The 24,527-nt window shown below is 38.4% G+C and overlaps 1 protein-coding gene across 2 annotated transcripts in view; it reads right to left on the reverse strand.

Annotated features, from left to right (window-relative positions):
• LOC149079894 (potassium/sodium hyperpolarization-activated cyclic nucleotide-gated channel 3-like) overlaps positions 1-24,527 on the reverse strand; it is a 400,253-nt gene that overhangs the window by 288,901 nt on the left and 86,825 nt on the right. For both annotated transcript variants that reach the window (XM_089240394.1, XM_089240395.1), the window contains exons 2-3: positions 19,009-19,215; positions 14,804-14,863 (exon numbers count right to left, since the gene is read on the reverse strand). In XM_089240394.1, the coding sequence (XP_089096520.1) occupies positions 14,804-14,863; positions 19,009-19,097 (149 nt within the window). In that variant the 5' untranslated portion in view covers positions 19,098-19,215. The remainder of the gene's footprint in view (positions 1-14,803; positions 14,864-19,008; positions 19,216-24,527) is intronic.

The raw sequence follows: 24,527 nt of genomic DNA on the forward strand, positions 1-24,527 counted from the left end.
TCTTTTCCATTTTTCATATAGCGTATATAGCAAGTCTGGATGGAATACAGAACAGGAGCATCACAGGTTTTAAGTTGTGTCAGCATACTGACAGGCGCTGAATAGGTCTGAACAGTGTCAGTATACTGAAACTACTCAGACCTATGTAAAACCCGTTCTGGTGGGCGTATTCCATCGAAACTCATTACATACACCATACGGACCATGGAAAAAGGAAAAATTCAATAAAGAAGCACCACCTATTCACCTAGTGGTCGAAAATTGAAAACTATATTTTTTATTGCATAAATCTTATTAAGATATCCTGAAAATTTGGCGGCATTCGGATTCTGAGCCACAAGCGGCAGAAATACCGCATATCTAGCCCATGGACTGAAAAGATTATGCATCCCCTGGTTAAAATTGTCAAGTGATCATAACAAAGTGTCCGCTTGGTGGATATTAAGTATTCAGCCGATGAAGTTTTGATGTCTTGTACCAGCTGGAAACCATTCATACTATTGGAACATAGCAATTCACCATTCGAATACTCGTATTTCGCGAAGTGGAGAATTTGCATACAAAATTCTCTCTCGTTGAATGTTGAAATTTTGCTTTGAGAGGGAACAAAATATAAGAAATGTTTGCTTCGAAATATATAAAAGGTTTCCGAAATTCCCAATTTATCTCGAATTCAGTGTATAAATAAATCTGTTCAAAATGTATTCGAATATTTGTCTTTACATACTCGAAACTAGAACGATGTACGGAAAATTCACCGCCACTCACGTCACCGAAAAGGAAATTCATCGCTAGGATATCGATAAAAATTCGGTACCAGTGAGTGAGTGATCGAGTGATTTAGGGCCGTATTCACCCACATGGTTAAAACTGCAGTCGCAATTTTTTGATGAGAGATCAACATAGATTGGTTAAAAATCTGAATTTAACCAATCCGTGTCGATCTCTTATCAAAAAATTGTGACTAGTTTGAACCATGTCGGTGAAATACGGCCCTGAGTAAGTGGGTGAGCGTGCGAGTGACAGACTGAAAGATCGAATGAATGAGCGACCGATTTATTTGCTAAATGAGTGAGTGTGCGACATAATGAGCGAATGATCGAGTGACCAATTGAGTAACCAAATGAGTGAGTGGCCGAGTAAAAAATTAAGCGCAATCGAATGAGTAAGTTAGTGAACGAGTGAGGAATGACTGTGGGAGTGATCGAGGGCGTGGTCGAATGGGTAAGTCACCGCGTAAGAGTGTGAGTGCCCGATCAAGCAAGCGAGTGTCTGACCGAGTAAGTGAGTGTCCGACCTAACAAGTGAGTGAATGAGCGAGTGATTTAGCAATCAAGTGACTGAGTGAATTAGTGTGAGTGCGTGCTTGAGTTGATAACCGAATGAGTAATCAACCTAATCAGTGAGTGACTGACTGAGCAGGATTGTGTGTGTGTGAGTGAGTGACCGAGGAACTGAATGGATGGCCGAATGTGTGAGCGAGTGACCGAATGAAAGAAAGAACAACCCTAGTGAGCAAGTGAGTGATCGACTGAGAAAATTAGTGAGAGAGCTAAGGAATGAACGAGTGACTGAATGTGTGAGTGTCCCAGTGAGCAAATGAGCAACCGAATGAGTGGGTGAATGAGCATGTGAGTTACCGAATGCTTGAGTGATTCACTCACTCACAATGCAATGAGATCCGACGGTTGATTTGCTCACTGAATCACTAGGTCCCCAAATGATGTCCGTGAATTTTCCAGGCACGAACCCAAACACAAATAAACTTAAACAATCCCTAATGAAGATATGCTGTACTATACTATACGCCAAATTCACATTTCCAAGTGTTCCCTAGCGAATTCCGCACGAATCGCGAATACTTAAGAGTGCTTTTGAATAATAGAAGTACACCCAACAAGTATCGTTCCAGACTCGCATCTCTAGTCAAGTGGAATCGATATCTTTCCTCTGAGGCATATTTGATGGCCTCTGAAAAGACCACTCAAGAGTAATTCTTCTCTACCCGCGGCTGTACAGTCACTATAATAAAAAATAAGAAATATACCGGATAGAAACGATATACATCTGGCAATAATTCCCATTATTTACTACTTGTGATCCGACAGGGGTACGTTCTGTATTGAAAAGAGCAACTATAATCTATCAAAATACCGTCTGACAGCAATTGTACATAAATGCTCGCTATTTACATCGCGAATTACATGCGATCAATACGAACGATAGAGATAGAATATAGTTCTGTACTTATAACTTTTATTATTAGTGTAGTATCATCAATCATCTTAGAACGAGTTCTTTGATGTTAGAAATAATACTATACTTGCACATACAAGCTGTATTGAAATTTGCTTCTCTTTTACTAAAATACATGTTTTGTATTTTGGCAATCATGTTTTCCATGTTTATGGTCATAAGAATATGCGGCATGTCTCGAAAGTAATTCAGATGTTTTTGGTGTGTATATTACAAAATATACATCCAGAAATGGGGAAAATAATTGTGCGGGTAAAATATAAATAAATGAGAGAAATAGTTTATGTGCTGGTAAAAAACTAATAGAGAAAGATAATAAATAAATAGATAATAATAACAAATAAATAGATAATAATAACAAATAATGGATAATAATAACAAATAATGGATAATAATAACAAATAATGGATAATAATAACAAATAATGGATAATAATAACAAATAATAATAAATAAATGGGAGAAATAATTCGCGTACCGGCAGTAAATAAACAAATGAGAGAGATAATTTGTAGACCCGACAAAAATATCAATCAATGAGAAAATTAATTAGCAGACAGAGACAAAAAAAATCGGGAAATAGTTTAGAAATATATCATTATTTTATAATAATAAATTAATTAAAATATATTATAATAAGTAAAACGTTGTTTCATACTTTTACTTGTGTTTATAATTATTATAAGTTTTATAATGCGCCGTAAATCTTTTCATGTACGGAATGAATTGAATTTTTGAAGAATAAATGTAGAAATAGTTTGCATACCGGCAAAAAATATTACTGAACGGCAATAATAAATAAATGTAGAAATAATTAGTGCACCAGCAAAAAATAAATAAAGGGATAAATAATCTGTTGGCCGCAAAAAATAAATGAATGAAGAAATAGTTTGCGGACCGGCAAAAAATAAATAAATGAATAAATAATTTGTTGGCCAGCAAAAAAGAAATGAATTGGAAAAATAATTTGCGGACTCTCTGTGGCAAAAAAAATAAGTAAGTGTAATTCACAGACCTGCTGACAGAAATAAATACTTATATAGAGACAGACGATTCTAAAATTATGTAACTGCGATATCAAATGACCGAAATGCTCACGAATTGGCGGTCGTCCGTAGAAATTTCCTTTCCTGCCGGTCCATGCAAGGTTTCGTCCGATTCATATCGCCACGACAATTTTAGATATAATAAATAAAGTTATATACTGTGTCTATATACTGTTTTTGTATTTTCCGTCTGCCAATTATTTCTCTTACTAATGTATTTTTGCAGGTAACCAAATTCTCTCCTTTTACTTATGTATTTTTTGGGGGTGTGTGCATCCCTCTTATTTATGCATTTTTTGCCGGTTTCAAATTACTTCCCTTATTTATCAGGGCTGGACAAATATATTGTCCGATGTGGACGGGGAATGCAAAAATCTTGATCGGGCATACATATATATATAATCTTGTATGCGCATATACAGGATTCATAAGTAACAGGGAGTATGGCATTTTACGGGCAAACCGTTTATAATAGAAGCGTACTTCCAATTAAAAAAAGTATCCAAATAACGTGTAGTACTCAGATATGTCATTCATGTTCGACGGGGTTGTTTAATTATTAGAATAAAAATGTTAACTTTTAATACGAACACTTTGTGCTCAAAAAGTTGTTACCCTGTCTCTCTTGATCCCAACGAGAGAAAAAAAAAATTCACGTTTCTAAGCGCAATATTCATAGAGATATTCGAATTCGAAAAATGGAGGAAAGTTGGGGAAAATGAACATTTAAGTCTCGTCCAACTTTTGCCTGAAGGATGGATGCTGGATGAAACATGGAGAAGACAATATGTCGCCAAAATCTACAAGTTTATCGCCAACTTCACAGCGCAACACGGAGGGAAACATATGTCGCCAAAATCTACAAGTTCACCGCCAACAACGCAACGTGTAGAAAGTTCGCGTAATCCACAGCGAGAAATGGACAAAACAATACATTCCCGAAATCTAGAGGTTTGTCGCGTGACATGAAGAAAAAAGGTGTCGCCAAAATCTATAAGTTTATCGCCAACTTTTGTCACGATTCACAGGAAATTCTTATTTCGTAACTTAATTATCGGTTTCACGTTGGAGAAATGCTATTTACATTATATTTTAGGGAAAATTCACACAATTAGTAATAAATAAAGTAATATTTTTACGGAATTTTTTTTTGTAGCAATAAGTCATCAACTACTTCACGCATAAGGTTTTGGTAAAACCTTTGGATATAAAACCTTTGGAAATAAAACCTTATTTCTATTTGACGAATAAGCGATAAATCTGGTAACCTCGTCCTAACCCAACCACACGTTAGAAAGAGGAAGGGGAAAAGGGGGAAAAATACATAAAGGAAAAAGTATAATAGATAAGGTACAGAAGAGAGTTTTTTTTTATAGGTTCTCTTTTCACTCTCACCCTGCGTGTTCACTTTCGCTCTTATATAATATCGGTGTGTCAGGGAAGGAAAATTCAGCTCTGAATTGTGCCCTCGTGAGGGCAGAGATAAATTTTCCTTCCCTGAAGCACTAATATCTCTTCATTGAGCCAGTTCTCTGAATCTGTTGTTAAATTATACGTGTGGGGGGAAATCATCAACAGGAGTATAGAAAGCTGGGGTGAAAGAAAAAGCAACTTCAGGTTCGCGATGTGAACAGAGAGGAAAGAAAACACAGAGAACTTGTTTGAATTTATTCCGCTGGCAATTGGACGCGATATTATGTCCGTGATCTTGAACGGGTAAATATTAAATGAAGAAATATTTACAGAAATTTAGTAACAAGAGTCTTTTAATGGAAAAGTTATATTTTCATCGAATAACAAACAAATTTTCGTGTTTTCAGGAAAAAAGGAAATAAGAAAACGGAGTTCAAGTGGATTTTAGGGATTCCAATAAATATTTAAAATATCAATATTGACAATTTTATACGTATTCTATCTTCAGATGTGAGCTTGGATCACTAACTTCATCCCTATGGATGCGAGAACTTAACGCTTATTTTATCAGTAACTGGTGTTCCTGCATTTCGATCCTTTGCATGTGCATTTGTTATTTGTTCTGTTTTTAGACAAACAACGCGGAATCGGAATTCTCGGGATTTCTGAATGAAATTGAATCTATTTCTCTCTCCAAGGGTAAAACAAGCAAACTTTTGTTTCTTTTCGACGTATATTCAATTCCATAGCCGTTTCCGAGGAACATGTACTGCGTTTGAGTATGTGTATACAATACATGAAATCTCTAGCATTCGTTTTGAGGAGGAAGATGTCTGTAACTGCATTTTCGAATCAAAACCGTGCAGTCGTGCTAGTGTTTTGGATCGTGATAGCGATGGGTTCCCTTTATCGTATGGGTGGTTGGCTTAGAGTAGGAGTGCACAGCCTCGGCCCGCGAGCCAAATGCGACACTCCAAAGCTTAACAAAGTCAAAGGTATTCTGTTAAAAAAGTATCAATACACAAAACACGATAGAAGGCCTAGGGTGACTATTATTCGCTCATGAAAATATGGGAAATCGGGATCAATACGGGCTATCAACAATTATCTATGAAAATTGGCAAAACTAAGTAAGTTGCCAACAACCGCCAAAGCAATTGTCAATTACAACCAAAAGAAAAATGGCCAAAAGCAGTTAGAGTTGTCAAATAAATCCAGAAAAATTGTCGAAACAAATAAAGTTGCCAATTACAGGCCAATAATATACAAGCCAATAATATACAGGCCAATAATATACAGGCCAATAATATACAGGCCAATATATTAGTTGTCAGAATCACAGGTGGAGTTATCAATTACAGCAAAAAACAAATTGTCAAAGGCAAGTAATTTTTCCAATTGTAACCAAAGCAATTGTCAAAGCCAAGTAATTTTTCCAATTGTAACCAAAGCAATTGTCAAAGCCAAGTAATTTTTCCAATTGTAACCAAAATAATTGTCAAAGCCAAGTTGCCACCTGTGATTTCAACTGCTAAAAGGTCGCTAATGGCAGGGAATAGAGGGCAAGTCGCAATGAGTAGAAATTTAATTCATCTAAAAAACGTATTTGTGTTACAAATTTGTGAGATGAATGTAGATAAATGTATTTATAAAACCTTAATTAATCATAATAGTCATAATTATTATAATATGAAAATAAGTCCTGAAAATAATCTTAATTCTTGATTTAAAAAATTCTAGCAAGTCTCGTTGAAAATAAAGAGAAAAAACGCGGGATTTCTCCATGAAAATTTTGGGATTATCAAAACCACGGGAATGTCCAGTAAAATACGAGTCATATTGACACTCTATATCGCAGTTTCCAAGGGTGGGCAATATCGTCCACTGGGGGGGGGGGGGGGGGGTGATGAAATGTTTCAAGAGGGCGGTACAAGCTAGAGGTGTAACATAGAATTCTATTTGTTGGTTGGAGTTGGGAGCATGGGCGGAGATACAGCGGGGATTAAAAAGCAAAAAAATCTGCTTCGAAAGCGTCTTGCATAAACAATGTTGTGCCCCTTTCCTCTGAAAAAAAAGAAGAAAAAAAACACAAACAGGCTTATGTAGAGGTCCCCTTGACTGAAGCCCCACCAGGGTCGTCTTTAGGGGCGGCATATGAGACTTCTCACCCGGACGGCAGGTAAGCTCGAGCCGTCCCTGGCCCCCAAGACGCGATGGAATGGTGCAAGGGGAAATAGAAGCTAAGGGTTTACTATAGGATCCTATGGGTCGACTTGAGTTAGGGAGCGATGGGAATAAAAAATTCCTAAAAAAGGGGCGATAGAACAAAAAGTTTGGGAGTCCACGCTCCATATGTACAAATTTTTGGCCCGCGAGCAGCAGAAATACCGCATGTCTGGTGAACAGACTAAAAAAGTTGTGCAACCCTGGCTTAGAGAGTTTTGCCGATTTGTCAAAATTAAGCACAGCGTAGGGATAGAGAAGATCATACAGGGAGCATAGAAAAATCCTATAATGATTTTTAAAAAGGAACCCTGTGTCAAAGGAGTGTTATTTTTTGAACTGATGTGATTTTGAGACGCGCTTTCAAGTAGTAAAATTATACGAATGACGGGTTGTTTTTAAACGTGCCATTCATTTTTAAAGCAACTGTATAGGTATAAAAAGCAAAATTGCGGGGGATTTTTATACAAGCCCCACCCCATCTTAAAACTTGCAGTTATTTTTTCCTCCTGCTAATAATATGAACAGCAACGAAAAACAGTTTCATGTTTTTAAGTAGAATATTAGCCAAATTATACAATATCAAATATTATGATTTTCATCGTCAAGCCTATCAGTAGCGTACGCAGGATTTTATCAAAAGGAGGGAGGGGAGGAGGCAGATTTATTTACTTCCTGAACTTTTTGCAGAGAGTAAAAAGTTCGTTTTCTACTGCAAAAATGCACCATAATCGTGGCTTAAGGAGAGAGGGGGGGGCGGGTTAACACCAAACTTACTCCAATTCTTGGTACGTCTATGAAGCCTTGCTACATCAAAGAACTCTCCTCTCCAAGGGGGCAGGTATTTCAAGGAGCTCTAGTGTGGTATAGTAGTTAGTAGTAGCAGTCAATTGCTGCTCCTTATTCTGCTCTTTTTTTTAATGATTTTACCAGGCGCCTAAAACCATAGACATTTAGCTTTGAAATTTTAACAAAACGGGCCAAAGGTGCTCCTTGATCATGGGTTACCCCTCCCCCACTCCCGCTAAATTAAACGTAATTTCGAACGGAAAACCAGTTTTGTTTTGGCCAAAGATGGAGGGCGATACTCCACTTTTCCTTAGAGCGAATTAATGGAGAACTGGAAAATGCACAATCCATACCTCATTGTGAGAACTTCAATGTGCGTCAGCACTGAGTCGCCAGTAAGCGATCGAGAGCAATGTGCTACTACTATAGTATATTTCAGTCAACCACCGCTGTGAGGACATCGTGGGCATCGTGATGGCCTAAGCATCGCGAGAACTTCGCGGATTCGATGAGGCAGCACAACAAAACGGCAGAAGTTATTTTCCTGTGGTTCTTCCAAATTTAAGGAGCGAATGCGAACCAGTATGTATTTCTGCGAAGACCAGGCGGGCCAGCAATACAATACTTACCTAACCCTAAATTCCGGCTTCTCCACTTTAATTTCTAATATCTCAGGCAGATAGCAGCACTTCCCGAGCGCGTATCACGCATAGAGACCGATCCTGTATATACTTTTGAATCTGTCACAGAAACCAAATAGCAAATTTCAAATCTCATCAATACGAAAGAACGAAAACAAACATTTCTGTTTGAAGTTCCTTAATAACTAAAATTTTAATTTTGAATGGAAATTTTCTCATTAAGAAACCGAAACTGCGCGGTTTTCCTTTTTTTTTGCGTATTTTCGTTCCCTCAAAGAGATTTTCTTTGTTGCGTTTCGAGATTGTTATTCCGCAGATAACATCAAACAAAAGAATTAGAAAACAATCGATACCGTTTTTTTGTTTCGAAACAGAAATTGAATACGAGAATATATATTTTTTATGTGTGTGTGTGATCTTTTTTTGCCCTATTTGATATTCTGGAAACAAATGAACTGCTTCTTCGGCCATTTAATGAGTTCGACTTACAACAGAGAAAAACACGCAGAAATTGAAAAGAAATTGCATTTTTTTTTATCATTCGAGTTCATTTCCTGTTTTCATGTCCGGATGGCTCAATTGTTCCTGGATTAGCGTATTTCCTTTTGTGTGTGTGTGTGTGTGTGTGTGTGTGTGTGTGTGTGTGTGTGTGTTCATTTCTACCTCAATAAACAGGATATCCGGAGATTGCGAGTTTCATCAAAAATATAAAGAGTGTGGTAAATTGGAAATTTCTAAAAGTATTGAAATTTTATTTTATTTATTTATTTTTTGTGAATTACGTGAAATTTTTGAATTGCTTTGCAATTGGTATTTTATTAGCTCACTGACTTCCGGTTGTGCATTGTTTGGGAGTTTGGTCATGTCGACACTCATGGACAAGTGTTCTGCGACTTTTCATAGATGAAAGTCGCAAGTCTAAGTTGCAGACCACGTCTACACTCATATACAAAATCGCGCAACACGTGATTTCTTGCACGAATTTACATATGAGTGTGGACATGGCCTAACATGTCATATTAACCCTTTTCTGAGAAATTTATAATGAATTTGTGCCTACAGATTTAGACAACGAACTGATGCGAAAATGAATTCAGAAAAAAAATTCAACTGCTTCCGCAAGAAATCGAGCCATCGTCCATTCGGAATCCGGGGGAGAGCACTAGACCTATGGGTTTCGAACTTATGTTCCGCGGAACCCTGGGGTTCCGTGACAGATTTTGGGGGGTTCCGCAAACGCAACGGAACCCTTGAAAGGTTTTGGAAACCAGAGAGCTTTTAAAGAAGAAAACTTTCTTGTTAGTAATAACTCGCAAAGCTGTTCTTTATTTTGAATTTTACCGAGATAATGTCTTTAAAAAAAAATTTGGCCACTCTTGGATGACTCAACTTGAGAAACAGTAACATTACATTTTTCATTTCACATCAAATTCCAACCAGAAGCTCCAGCTTCTAGTTGGAAATTCGTGAATCATTTTGTTTCATCAGGAAATTACAAATTGTAAAAACATTGTTTTTTTTTTGGGGGGGAGAATTTTGTATCTACTATATATATATAGTGGGATTCTTGAACAGCAGAATCTCTCTCTACCTCTTTGCTTGTGTTTTAGGAGACACCCAAGGCCATATTAACGCATGTGTCTCACCCGGACATGGCAACCTCATTTGCATAAGGGCTTTCACGTTAAAATCTGGCACAATTATGGGAATAAATATGTAAATTAAGAAGTGGTGCCTAAACCATTTTTAGTTCGCCCTGGGGCTATGAGACTCTTTAGGCTATGATGCTGCTTAGACAGCAGTATAGGGACACCTTTTTTGGACAAATATGTGAACATTTACTTGAGTTCCGTAAAACAGCCTCATTATCATCAAGGGTTCCGCAAGAAGTTTTGTGAAACCCCTACCACATATAAGCTCCGACCACATCGCAAATTAACGTCCATAACGAGTTGGGAATGAAGGTGCCATCTATTGATCTCAAGCTCGTTGGGGAAAATATCTTGTCCTGATATATACCCTGGTTCGAACCGAGAACCTGACGGCAATCTTCACCGTGGTAGACGAGCATCTTACCAACACGCTACTCTTCCGTCCAGAGTTAGAAACCCTCCTATGTAAGCATCTGGTTCAGCTACAGAGATGATAGTCGCGCGCGTAACCAGTTTACCACAAAATTCAGGAGAAATGACTCTACTGACTGGTCAGATGCGAAGAATCTCTTTCGTCGTTAAGGTATAGTCTTTGTTGTTTGGGTACGCCAGTGATTGCACCGCCATTCGATGTCCTCCCCTCCCCCCCAACAAAACATTAGTTGTCACCACCAAATTTCTCTCGACCGCCCTACTTTGGGAGTACAAAACCTCAAAATCCAAATACACAACCCATGGAATACGCCCAATTTAATGCGGTTAGCTCTCTCTTTCTCTCTCTCGTTATTATGCACTCGAAAAACATTCGCGAACATCAATAACTCATCAGCCGGATAAAATCTGGAAGGGGAGCGAAAAGACTGGAGAATTCTGGAGACGAGAAATATAAAGACGATGGATTTCTAATAACATTTCGAGGAAAAAGAGGCCATTGTTTTTGGAATTGCAGTCTATCCAAAAGAAATGGATGGATCAACCACCTGTGAGATCATTCGCTCGCTACCAGAGTGGTTTCAATCAGTGAGTTCACTCGAGTAAGAATATCATTAATCATTTTCCTCCATCTCTCTCCTTCCCTCGCCGTCGTGTAATTATTTATCTCCAGATTCAGATTTTTCCACGTTAAGTATTCCATTCCTCGATATTTAAAAATTAAATTCAAGGGGGAGGGGGAACGAATAGATGAGATATTTACTCGAGTAAATCTCTGTGGGAGGACTCTCAATTGTTCGAATGATTAACCGAGTCCTCCGAATGGAAAACCTCTTCATTTCTTCGGATGAGGGTCTCGTAATATTACAATTTCATTTTTTGGGGAATCAGTTTTCATGGAAAATTAAAAATGAACATTGGTCTGTCGTTATTGGTGGATTTATCACCGTCTCATCCATGCACAGGATCAGCTGGAATTTCCCTGAGCATTTGATTGAATTTCTAGCTAACAGGTGATCAGCAGTGACGCAACAATAAAATGATAGTCGTGAGAATATCCGCATGATTTTACCAGGCTCTGAATTATGATTTTTGAGGTAGATGACAGCATTTTATCTAATATTACAAAGAGAATCCTTATCTTGTATAGATGACAGCACCTTTATTTTACCATTGTTGTCGCAAAAACGAGGGGAAATTAGACCGGGACCAACAATTTATTGCCGACTGCGAACTGTATGGTTCGTCATTTTTCAATTTTTACATAATATATCGCCGAAAGATCAGTGCCCGAACCCTTCGAGGGATGGGGGACTCCCTCCGGTAGCAAAAATTTTCAGAGAAAATGTTGCCCCCACCTCATCTGCAAATAACATGAATATAAAGGCCGTTAACTCGAGTAGTCACGTAATTTAGCAATTGACCGAATTTTAACCTCGTCAAGTGCTCTAAAATCTGTCCCGACGTTTGTAATCAAGTAGTGATAGCTCATTGGATAATACGAGGAAACGCTCACTGATGCATGAGCACAATGCCTACTTAAGCGAAAAAAATGGACCGGATTCTATTCCACTTATCTACTTTTAATCACTAAGTCACTTATCAGCTAAACCAGTGTAAAGTACTTCACAACTTGAAATTTAGTTAACTGCTTAATTCCTTAACTCGTTTAAACCGGCTTTTACTCAAATACAAACCATCTGCTTCTAGGCCACAATTCTTGTCATCGCCAATGTAGGACCATTTGATATTGTTTAACCCCATTTTTCAGGTGCAAGGGAGTTGTGTCGGAACTGAGTGTGCTTTTTGGGACTAGTACTATTTGTGGATCGCCCGAGTGGCGTGTGGTAGGTAAGATGATGATATACTACCATGAAGGTTGCTGTCAGGGTCCCGGGTTCGAATGCGAGGGAGGATGTAGGTAAGATATTTGTCCCAACGAACTCGAGGTGACCACTGATAGACAGCGCCTTCATTTCTAACCCATCTAATTAATGGCAGTAAATAGCAATATAGCGATATATGGCCAGAGTTGGTGAAGTAGTATTATTTGTGAAGGGCGCGGTAGCCCAGGTCGATAAGATATGCGCCTAAAGTACCAAAGGATGTTTAGAGGTTTCGCGAGTTCGATACCCGGTTCGTCCTTGTCAGAAAACTTTCCTGATACAGATGTACAACAGAAACGGCGACTTTTTTTTACCGCAGCAAAATATTGCAATATTGCTGCTGCAGGGAGTCCCCCATCGAGGGGCTTTGTTTCTTCGTTTCCCGTCACAGTCGAGGCGCTGTATATATGTAATTTGTACGCATTGTGTATTTAGACCATAGTTTTCCAACCTTTTTTTGTTCCAACGCCCCCTTCTCCAGAAATTTTTTTCTCCCATCGCCCCCCAAAGCAATCTAACCCATAGAGTCCTATGCTATACCCGTAGCTTCTACCGCCCCCCTGGAACATTCCATCGCCCCTCAGGGGGCGTTAACGCCCATGTTGGGAATCACTGATTTAGACCATTCTCAAATCTCTCCCACTTCAACATGCCAGCTTCTTTTTCTTCTTTCTTGCCCACAAGTCTTTTCCACACTTCTTCCTAAATCCCAGGCTGTGGTCTCCGGTCCTTATGTGCCACTGGGTGCACGTGCAATTTTTCTCCCTAGACATTGGATTCAGTCACCCATTTCTGTCAAATGGCTTATATGTTGTATTGAGTTGATGGCTGTCTTCATAGGGAGAACGACGCGAGTAATTCGAAACTTGCGAGCACGGGGCAAGGGGAGCCACTACTATAAATCTTTGCTAACTTTTCCGACACAACTCTGCCTCTTTTGAGGTAACGGAAGTAAGGGGTTTTTCATCAGTCCGGGGCTGTGAGCGGTTCTATCTATCCATCTACAAAAGGGTAAAGTTGGTGCATGCGTCGGCCTGCTATATCCAACGGCTATAGGGGAGATGACCTTCTTCAGTGACGTCACGAGCTTTGTGTGAACGCCTTCTTGTGTAGGTGGTGTTGGATTGGTCCGCTCGGAATATTCCGGGTGCCTTTCCTCCACACAGCTAGCCTTTACCTTTATTTGCTCAATACATACGAAAAAAAAAAATTAACGCCGTTAAACCGTAGCGAGGAAGAAAATAGAACAATTCTGAGGTAAAAGAAATAAAATTAATTTCATAGGGTCACCTTCGAAACATTACGTTTATTAGAGGGAAAGAATAGAGAGGAGACTCCAAAGTGTATCGCCAAACTATTCTGGTATCACGTCTCTCCCTATGCACTGGAAGTGGTTAACTTGAGGAAAGGGGATGATCGACTCAAACGTCCTCACGATGGGAGGCCCGTGAATCCAACACGACCGCGTAGCAGTATCATAAGACGTTAACATTATATGAACTGTTAAATCAGATTTAGACCAAGTCGAATAAGATAGCAACGTAACTTGTTGGAAATTCTGCTGAACAAAGCGCTAGATACAGGGTGGGCTAAAAGTCCGTATAAACTTTAAAAATGCATAAAAACCTGAAAAATAACCGAAATAGAAAAACGTTTTGAAGGGTTAAGCACCGCGCTAGGTCACGCGGAATTTTTAAGACAGGGAAAGAAAATGACTCAAAAAACAGCCGATAGATGGCACTGATACGAGCGACTTTGGTGGAAATGTGCAAATGAGACGGTTATAAGAACTTGCTCTTCTAATCCACAACAAGTTCACCATTATAAACCGTCTATGTGGACCAGCTGCACTCTGCCGTTGCTGGATTTGTGACTCGCCTGTAATGTGTAACCACTAGCCTGTGGTGGTGGTCATGTGGAACACATAATGCTTTAATAAACGATTTGGATGCGTTTTGTTCGTTATTTGCGTACCTTTTCTTTGACTTGGGTACGTCAGTGACACTTATCGGCTGGGTTTTGAGTTATTATTTTTTCCTGTCTTAAAAAAATTCCCGTGACCTAGCGATGCTAACGTTGCAAACCGTTTTTTATTTCGGTTACTTTTCCGATTTTTATGAATTTCTAAAGCTTCTACGGACTTTTTGCCCACCCTGTAGTTGACTGCAAATGGAGAAATGTTGTGTAACATCGCGAATAAAGATGCTCATTTCTGTTGATCAATGGAAGGAGTAATCCATCTAATGTTTTATGCAGAGATTATTTAAATTACGATCCAAGGCTCTCGCATAATTCTCCAGGTTCTATCTTCTTCGTCTGGACTCACTCAAGGTGAAGAAATCTGAAATTTTACCTCGACGATCAATTTCAATGAATAATCAAGATTGTGGGAAAATAATTAGATTTTCAAAGCAAAGCATTGTTGATTATGTAATATTGGAATGGAGATTAATTGGATTAACTCACGGTTTCGATGTTAGGTGGAGACTCCGACATCTACGTCTTCCAAGTCTGTTCAGTCTGTCCCTGAAAGAGAGAGAAGAAAAGTAATTTGGGTTCTCAGTTTAATCTTAAGCAAACAATTCACCTTTTCATATCAATGACAAACATGATCACGATTCTCAGACATGGATACTAATTCCTCTCTGGTCCCATGATTAAGAAGTAAATATCCTCCATTAGCATGACAAAAATCTTTTCGGTTTTACTTCATTTTCTAACGACTGCATTCAAGCATGCAATTCACATCCATTTCTTAACGAACATAATTACGTTTGCGATTGTTTTGCATACATAAAAACACTAATTAAAAGAAATTGATGAGATGTCGTGTACATATTAAGCATGATACAGAACGAAAGGAAAGAAATGTGAGTTCTAGGTCCTCTTTGTGAAGTCGATCATGTGTTAACATGTGTGGTGATTTAAGTAAAAGAAACAAATTATATATATAAGACTTTTGATTATATACGATTTTTTTTATGTTCTACGTCGAGCAATTTCAATGTAATTAATTTCCGCGAGCCTCCCGGTGCTCACCGCAGCACTTAAGAATGCTCAATGATTGTGCCTGATTTCGTGCTTCGATGATTTGTTAATTCAATGAGCCACGTTATTCAAGCTACTTTAAAGAAACTGCCTTAATTTGAGCAAGTGTCAAAATTGTTTATGCCTGTCAACGCAAAATCATGGGGAAAAAGCAGGGAAAGAGCTTCATCAAAATACTATAAAATCCATCCAAATATAGAAAGATACACATCCGTTTGGCTAGATTGGTTTACGTTTAGATCCTATCTATCACCACACAAACAAATGATGCTTGCGGTTGTGATCAATTTTCAATTTTCTACAAATGATGCCCTCACCATAGTGAATAACTAAAGTATCACTAAATGTTTCCCCCACGGAGAACTTTCCAAATATTGGGGTTGTGGAGATTCGTATAGGTCAGTTGTTTCCCACATTTCAAGGATTAATTAATCCCCCCCCCCAATAAATTCGTAGGGCAATTGCGTAACCCTAGAAATATGCTCAAGGAGTGGGTAACTCTTGAAATGTAGCGCACTTCGTAGAATAAGTGGATAGTTTGCGTATAAATCCGTAGAAAAGCATAGAAGGGCGCGCACACTCATTGGCACCCATACGCTTCTTGCAACCACTTGGAACTCGCAAGGAGAGAAATTCGTGATATGCTTTCCTAGAAACACTGGGGAGGTGGGGGGGGGGGGGTTGCTCTTACTAAAGATACATAGGAGACCTTGAGCTCTAGCAATGCGGAGAAGGTGCGCGTACCCCTTGAAGAACGAGGTATATTCGTGCCCCTCCCCGAACAAAAATTAAGAGGTATGTTTGAAAAATATATATATTATTTGCTGATTCAATTAATTTCTTTCAATTCGAAAAGTCACTTTTTGAATGTCGGAGGCACAATTTATGTAGACGAGATCCTTCCTCGACCCACCAGCGTGTGTCGCTCACGATCTTGCGCATATACACCCATGCGTACCCACAGAAAAGCGTTGGAAACCTATACACCTCCTACATTGTGCCGTAATTGATGCTATTTCTGAACTTTATCATGTCTACTGGTCTTTTCTGCCGTTGCTGATTATTATTTTCTGTACACTCCCTGAACTGGAATAGGTGTACAACAGGTTGTGAACCTTTAGAGTAGATCATAGATCTTTTCCAGATATTGATATATCAATTTCGATCAATTACTCTAATCGAAATACTTTCTAAAATCGCGTCATATTCAATTGTTTTGAGAGAACAATAGAGCTTTTCGACAACGGACTCTCTTGGAACCGAAGATTTTGTCTGCTTACGAGGAGAATGCCCACTGATAGATAGTAAAATATATTGAGGCCGTCGACATAATTCAAAAAGTGTCCACTGACGGGAGCGCCAGTTATCGGAGATTACACTATAGCATTACGTCCATTCGTTTTCTGTTATCTCGATTCTCTTGTTAGAACTCTGGTCTTCTCGCTGCACTACACATAACAAGCATTACACAGAAACAGATTTCACGTTAGGTTCACATCACCTACACGCACAGCTGCAAACATGGCCGAGGTCTTCTCCATCTACTAAAATCTCTTCACCTGGACGGAACAGTGGGCACTGAACTGGTAAAAAGATGGTTTCTCGCTCGCGTGTTCATATCCATTTCAAGATAGTGGCACCGATATAACGCCACGATATTATTCTCATGAAGGAGATCATTTTGTTTTTAATACTCTCGATACACGTATCGGGATTACAGTAAAAATTTCTACCTTTTAAAGTTTTCGAATAAAGACCTGATTTATCTCTGTTCAAAAATCGTTTCATATCCCAAAGCATTCAGAAATTACCATCAGCGATGGGAACAGGAGAAATCATCGTCTTTTCAAAAGTTTCAAACTCAATTCGAAAATATATGCTAACAAAGACTTGCTGAGAAAGTTATGAAGGGACTTTCACAAAAGCCGAAGTCTTCTCTAAACACACACATACACAAAGCTGTCAAAACAGCCGAAAGTTATTAGAAATTTCTATGAAGGAAGGATTCTTGATGAAATCTTTCTTCGCACTCTTCGAAATTTTCTACAAAATTTTGTATCCTTGGGAAATTGTGGCTTCCAGTTTTCGTCGAGGATTAAACTTGGAGCTCAAACTGACACGAGGGAAGCGAAGGAATACATATCTTGCAGCCAATCATCAGCTTTGAAACCCTGTGTGACGTGTGTTTACTCTTCCAAGAGAGCCTTGTGGAATTAAGAATTAGCTTTCCGCCATCGCCGGCAGATGGTGGAATTCATAATCCAAGAAGTTGAGAAAATTAAGATACACATATATTCAATATTGTATGTATATATAAGGCTGGGGTGCACAATCTCCGGAACGCGAGCCAAATGCGGAATGCCAAGGGGTCCCATCCGGCCCACGAAAGCTGTTCCGGTAGATATGTACCAATACATAAAACACGATAAATGCCTTGGTGACCGGATAAAAATACGGAAAATCGCCAATTATCGTGAAAAGAATTTTCTCGGGCAAGTAAATTTGTCAAATAAAGTTAAAAAAAAAAGTCAAATGCAAGTTAAGTTGCCAATAACAGGGAAAAAATGTTATCGAAAGCAAGTAAAGTTGTAAATTAATTCAAAAAAATTGTCAATTATAGCCAGAAAAAAATGTCGAAGGCAGGTAAGTTGATGCTATTACAGCCAACAAAATTAATTAAAGCAAGCAAAGTTGCCAATGGCAGCCAAAATAGATGTTAAAGTCAAGTAAAGTTGCTGATAGGAATTCACAAAGGGTAAAAATGCAATCTACCAAAAAAATAACATATATATATATATATATATATATATATATATATATATATATATATATATATATATATATATATATAATATACAAGGTGTCCCATCAATACCGTCCAAACTCCGCACAGTCAGATTCTTCGCTTGAAATACATAAAAATGCCCAAAGAACTGTACCTGTACGACCCACAGTTTTCGAGAAAAATGCGAAAGAAAAGTAGGACGTCATATCCGGGGCAAGAAAATACATTTATTAGAAACATGAACATCGGTATTTGCATATGTTTACATATGATCCTCGATATGCGCGGTGGACATTTTGAACATCTTCGCATGTAAACATATGCAAATACCGATGTGTTCATGATTCCAATAAAAAAAATTTTCCCCTTGCACCGGATATGACGTCATACTTTTCTTTCATATTTTTCTCGAAAACGATGGGTTGTACAGGGGTATAGTTTTTCGGACATTTTTTATGTATTCCAAGTGAGGCATCTGGCTGTGCAGAGTTTAGGCGGCCTTGATGGGACACCATGTTTGTATATATTTATATGACTATAATTCATTATGATAGTCGTAATTATCATAATATAATTTATAAACCATGGAAACGGTCTAAACTGTTGATTTCAAAACTTAAGTAAGCCTTGTTGAAAATTCGGAAAAAAGGGGCATTTTATGAGAAAGTTGGGATGGCCAAAGTTATACGGGAATGTCCCGTAAAATACAATTCGTGTGGTCTTTTTATACATACAAGTTTCTGGCCCGCAAAGGGCACAAATAAAGTATATATCTGGCCCGCAAATCGAGAAGGTTCTGCACCTCTCGCATGAAGAATAATTCATATGTTCGACTTACCTCTCGCAGACGTTTCTGTAATGGCCTATAGGCTCGAGTGGTATGATCGAATGGGTTTTACGCTTGACACCTTTGAACGTGGAAGCCATTATTCATGTGGACGAGATTCATTCGAGCATTCGTTTCATCTTTGTTCGTTCCGTGCAGTAGGATTCGTATTCATGATTTCGATCACAATACAACCGTGAATTTCAAAAGTTTTTTGACCTATACAAAGACACAAAAATAGAAAAGAAATACAAATTTACCCACTCAAAATGAATGGATTTGCACATAAGAGTAAAATAGAAATAGTCATTAAATTCCTAGGCATCGTTGCTGCCCTCGGGCTACCGAGATATAATTCAGGTGCAGGCTGACATCTTTTTCTACTTTCGCCATCACGGGCGTATTTGTAGTTGAGAGGCTTCAATGTCTTCACTTTACGAAACAAGCTACTATGCATGTTTATAAGGTTAGATAAGTTGTGTCTCTGGTGTATTGGATAGCATTCTTGCCCTCGACTGCAGGAGGACCGGGTTCGAGAACCGATCTTAATGGAGAAGTTCATCTCGATACTAATATCCAGAAAGTCGTTTTCTTTGAGATGTGCCGTAGGCCAACATTTTTTTTCCTGAGGCAAGTATGTTTGCTGCCTGTGGTATACGAAATACGAGTAGCGGAAATGTGCCAACTGATCTGGTTTGAATTTCAATCCTCAGTAAGTTTTGAAAAAATAGTGGGTCTGTCTGATTATGGTTGTGTACGTTTTACGTTCTGTGGAAAAACAAAAATTCAATGATCAGAATGAGGCGCCTATAAAAATAAGTGGACATATCGGCAGCAATTCGGAATCCTTTACATTGGGATCGGGACGTTTCGAGCCGAAAAGCATGAAATTTTCGCATTTGTTACGAAAAACCTTTTGAAAAAATAACTGACAAAATAGTTTTTTGAAAGGAATCAGCTCCACACCACGAGAAACAAGATTTCGAATAGGTTAGCCTGGTCCTTCGAGAGCATCTAGATCAGGTGAATAGTAATCATATTACCAAGAGGAACATCGAACTACTATTGATCAAGTTCCACACCTCCGACTGATTGATTATCTTTCACTTACGGATTGACCATCCAAATCGGTAATTGCTCGAGTGGGGCAATATCACACTCGGAACAGCTTTGGAATATATCAGAAGTGTGCGGTAGGTTTCTTCAAGTCAATTCATTTTTTTCGAGATTGAAGCATATCTCGACGTTCCGTCTGAAGCAGACATCTTCAACCTATTGCTCGCGAGCACCACGGGGCTCCGAGAAGCACCCAAAAAGCTCGACGATCGTATTCAATTTCGTTCTCGCATGCGATTGATCAACGTCCCAATCAAATACATTAAAATCATCCTGATTTTTCATGCATACGTATAGTCAAACTTGCCGTAAGGGTGCTCGCGACTTGGATAAATGTTTAATACCTCAGGTCTAAAGACCCATTTTTACGCGTTAAGTGATTAAGTAGTTAATTAAATACAAATACAGGGTCACAACAGGCAAAATGCCCAACGAGGTGGCTGAGAAAAAGAGATGACCATAAAACAAATGTGGATGTCATATATTTCTAAAATACAGAGATGCAATTTTAAAAAGGAACACCATGGGAAAAGGAAGACGTGTCGTCAAGTGCTTTAGAATGTACGCGAACCTTTGGGGCCGTTTACGCGGGTTTAGATGGTAAGGGATTAAGCGATTTTGTGGTTAAGTACAGAATCAGATCACAGGTAATTTTTTCTGGTTAAGTAGAAACTATGCGCATGCACCAGAAGCAGTTATATTTTTTTCCAATGACCGTCACTACTTGATGACACACGTTGTACAGATTTAGAGCACTTGACGATTACAAATTTAGGTGGCTACTTGATCACTTAGAGCGTTTAAACGAGCTTATATAATAGGCCACTATTATATATAGTGGCTATTATTGTAGCCATTTTGAGTAGTGGATGAACCGAATCAAAATTTTCAATATACAAAGCACGCAATATGCGATTAAGCGGGACATTCACTACTGCGGGGAACGATTGAATCTCAATTCAACACCGTTAGTATAGTCTGTGTATTAAAAACTGATTAATAAATTATTAATTAATAAACGTTTTGGAATAAATCACACATCAAAATGAAGTGATAACCTAAGAATTTCATTTTTAATTGCGGAGATATTAACGCTTTCTATGGGCTCAACAGAGAACAAAAATAAGTAAAATAATTTAAATGTACGTACTGTAAATAACTTAGGTATATTTTGAGGTCAGTACCCAATCTAAAATCTGTTTTTTCTTATTCTTAACTTGGAAACATGTCTACCACCAATTTCAAGTGTTTTATCCAATAAAAATAAATATATACATGATAGTTAATCAAAGCATAAATGGGCACACCAATCAATATATTCTAGCTAGGCGTGACACACACTTTGAGAAACACTGCATTATGTGTTGCTTATTTACCAGAAATATAACAATAATTTTATAATGGGGTCATCAGAATTAAATGTCAAGAGTACATACTATCCAGGAATGGAAACTAGAAAGCTTTGACTCAATATGTACAGGAGGATGGTCAAGAAGTCCCGACCCCTTCTGAGAATAATACTTGCAAAAAAAATACTATGAAAGCTATATATAGAGACCGAGCTATATATATATTCAAACCGAGTAAAACCCAGGTCTATCACCATCGGAAATTTACTACCTAGTGAGTTGCGCTAGAAACGTAAGCGTGTAACGTAGCGGTTTGAGTGCGTATCTAGTGTTGTCTGATTTTCCTCTCTCAATGCCGCCATCTATATTTCATGAGTGAAGTGTAATGTTTGGATATTTGTACCGTTTGTAGACCTGATGCTCTCTATGGAGGGACTTTCCAAAGGGGATGGATATCAGCTCGCATTCGCGCCCTCGAAGTTAGCAGACAACCAACTTCAGCCGGCCACCACAATGGCGACGGTGGGGTTCGAGCCCGGGTCTTTGCGATGCGAGTCACTGTGACCACTCGACCACCATACCTCTATATCTCTACTAGCATAAAATTCTTGGTGGTAACAGAATCCTGAGCTGTTTCAAAATATAATAATAATTTAAAAAAATTGAAAAATGTCGTTAAAGATAGAGACAAACCGCTTAAAGCATTTAAAAGAAAGAAGATTTCAATGTTTTTTTTAAATTTCCATCTACTTTACTTCTATCATCACTTCCATTCTTTGTAACACCCATGTTACAAATAACATGGTGAGAAATGCTATACAGACATAAGACATTCCCCACTTCACTAAAAGTGTGTTTGCGTGTAAAAATTTTGCAGTAAGTGAAAAAAAAAGGCTTTGAAGCGCGCATTGCCTTTCAAATACTTCAAGCCGTTTGTCTTTATGTTTAACCCCTTCGGCGGCAATGCCGAGATATCTCGTCAAACTTGATCTGCTTTATTTCACCCATCTACAAATATATCTCGGCTTCTAGAAACGTGTTGAAGTTGTTTTTGAAGTCAAACATGTTTCCAACCCTTCCAATCGATCAACTGCCAATGGGGTGGAGTCAGCTCTTTTTCAAGGTTAGATACGAGAAAAAACAAAGACTGTGGTGTGTGCGTGGGTTTCCACCCCCCCCCCCCCCTCTTCTTTGAGCACAGTAAAGAAATATACGCTTAGTGTAAATAATGCGGAAATTTTTTTTCCCCAAAAAACAAAGTATTCCCCTCTTCGTGGAACTTATACGTATATAGAGAGAGAAATAAAAACCATGGGAGGAGTCAAATTTAAATTTCTTGTTCTTTGTTGCGGATTGCGGATGGGGGGGGGAAGCAGTTATGAGCACGCAGTCGGAACTCTTCTTGAAAATAGGTGGCACTTTATAGAAGGTTTCGCAATGTCCAATGCGGTAATTATAATGCGGATCAGGAAAATTTTAAAAACCTCTTAAAAGGTTCAAAATAGCTCTTTTTATTTATTTATTTTTTTCGAAAAGGGTTAGCACTTCTGGACCACCCTGTATAAAAAGTATATAAGGATGTCAGAAAGAAATATACGTCTTGGTTACTTGCAATTAAGTTTCCGAACCATGAATAATGATAATAACTCAAATGCGAATGCGGAATCTTAATAATAGTTTTCCTTAGCCAGAACGGAGAAGCTATCCGCAATTACGAACAAGATAAATTGAAGAAAAAGGGATTCACTAAACACAAATGCGAAGAATAAGCTGGCTCATATCCTCTTTCGTAATAATTTACGTCGATATTGGAAAAGGATATGATGTCATTTCGCTGCAAGCAAATAAATTCATTGCCACTTGATTTAACTCGATCTATACAACAGAAGAAAACGTTTTTTTCCCGCCCTCCATTTTGATGGAAATCTCAATATCATGCCCTATACCGAACGACCCACTCGCTCTAATATATCCATGCTTTTAATCCTACAAGGATTAAGGAATGCGGGGAAAATGTTTCTCTCCGACGGGAATAGCGTTGTTCCGATGATGAGGCTGTGCTCCTGGTTGATGACGAACGGACTTGATATATCACCTGAATATATATCCTGGCTCTATGTATGTATGTATCGGGGGAATTCCACTTTCCCAACTGCGCTTGGGCACAGAGAGAGAGAGAGAGAGAGAATTTGCTCAACAGATTCATAAACCTTTAGATGCAAAGGAAGGAAGCAACTCCATCGAGTTCTCTCTCGCGTGTTAAAGGTCTCTCTCTCTCTCTGCCATAATGAGCATTTCGACGAATGGGCCTTTCGACGTACCTAGAGAGAGAAGCTTTGGCCAACGACTACGTCAACGTCTGCCACTGACAGCAGGTCATTCATTGGGAAAACCCTCCACTCCGATTTACGGGTCGTCGTCTAAAGTTCTGCCGTGAATTGCTCTCCACGAGAAACTCATTAACCCTTTCATTTATGTTTTTAGAAAATTCCATGAAACAGTTTGTTTAATGTCCAATCTATTACAATTACTTCACACAAAGTTTTACTTCGTAGTATATAATGTGGTATGTATAGCATTTTTGAAAGTTATTCGTGTTAAGAAAGTGTGATCACTCTTATTATAATCATGTGTAATTCTTGACATGACACATCCGAATCTTTCTGATTACACTTATCACTTTTCTGATCCCGCTCATCCCAATTGTTTATCACAATTAAAGTTTTAGTTATCTCTTTTATTAATTTTACTACTCTGTTCAGTCTTAAAACAATTCTCTGCTTTTACCAGTCAATGTCCGCTTTTTTCCGCTATTATGCAACTTCTACTGATCTTATCAGGTAAGATCTGATATTATATCTGATAAGGTCTCTTATTTTACTCTTCCATTCTTATCTTCCTCTTTTTCTTATCTCACTCCTTCCATTCTTATCTCCCTTTCTCCTCAAAAACTCATTTGACTCCTTCCATTTATATCTCTCACTTTTTCTTAAAACTCATATATTACGCATTCCATTCCCATCTCACATTCTTTTTGCTATCTCATTTCTTCAATTCTTATCTCTT

Source organism: Pholcus phalangioides, unplaced genomic scaffold (genome assembly GCF_987345545.1).
Source record: "Pholcus phalangioides strain wild (caught in Gottingen) unplaced genomic scaffold, Ppha-v1.0 ptg000012l_1, whole genome shotgun sequence".
NCBI classification, from domain to species: domain Eukaryota; kingdom Metazoa; phylum Arthropoda; class Arachnida; order Araneae; family Pholcidae; genus Pholcus; species Pholcus phalangioides.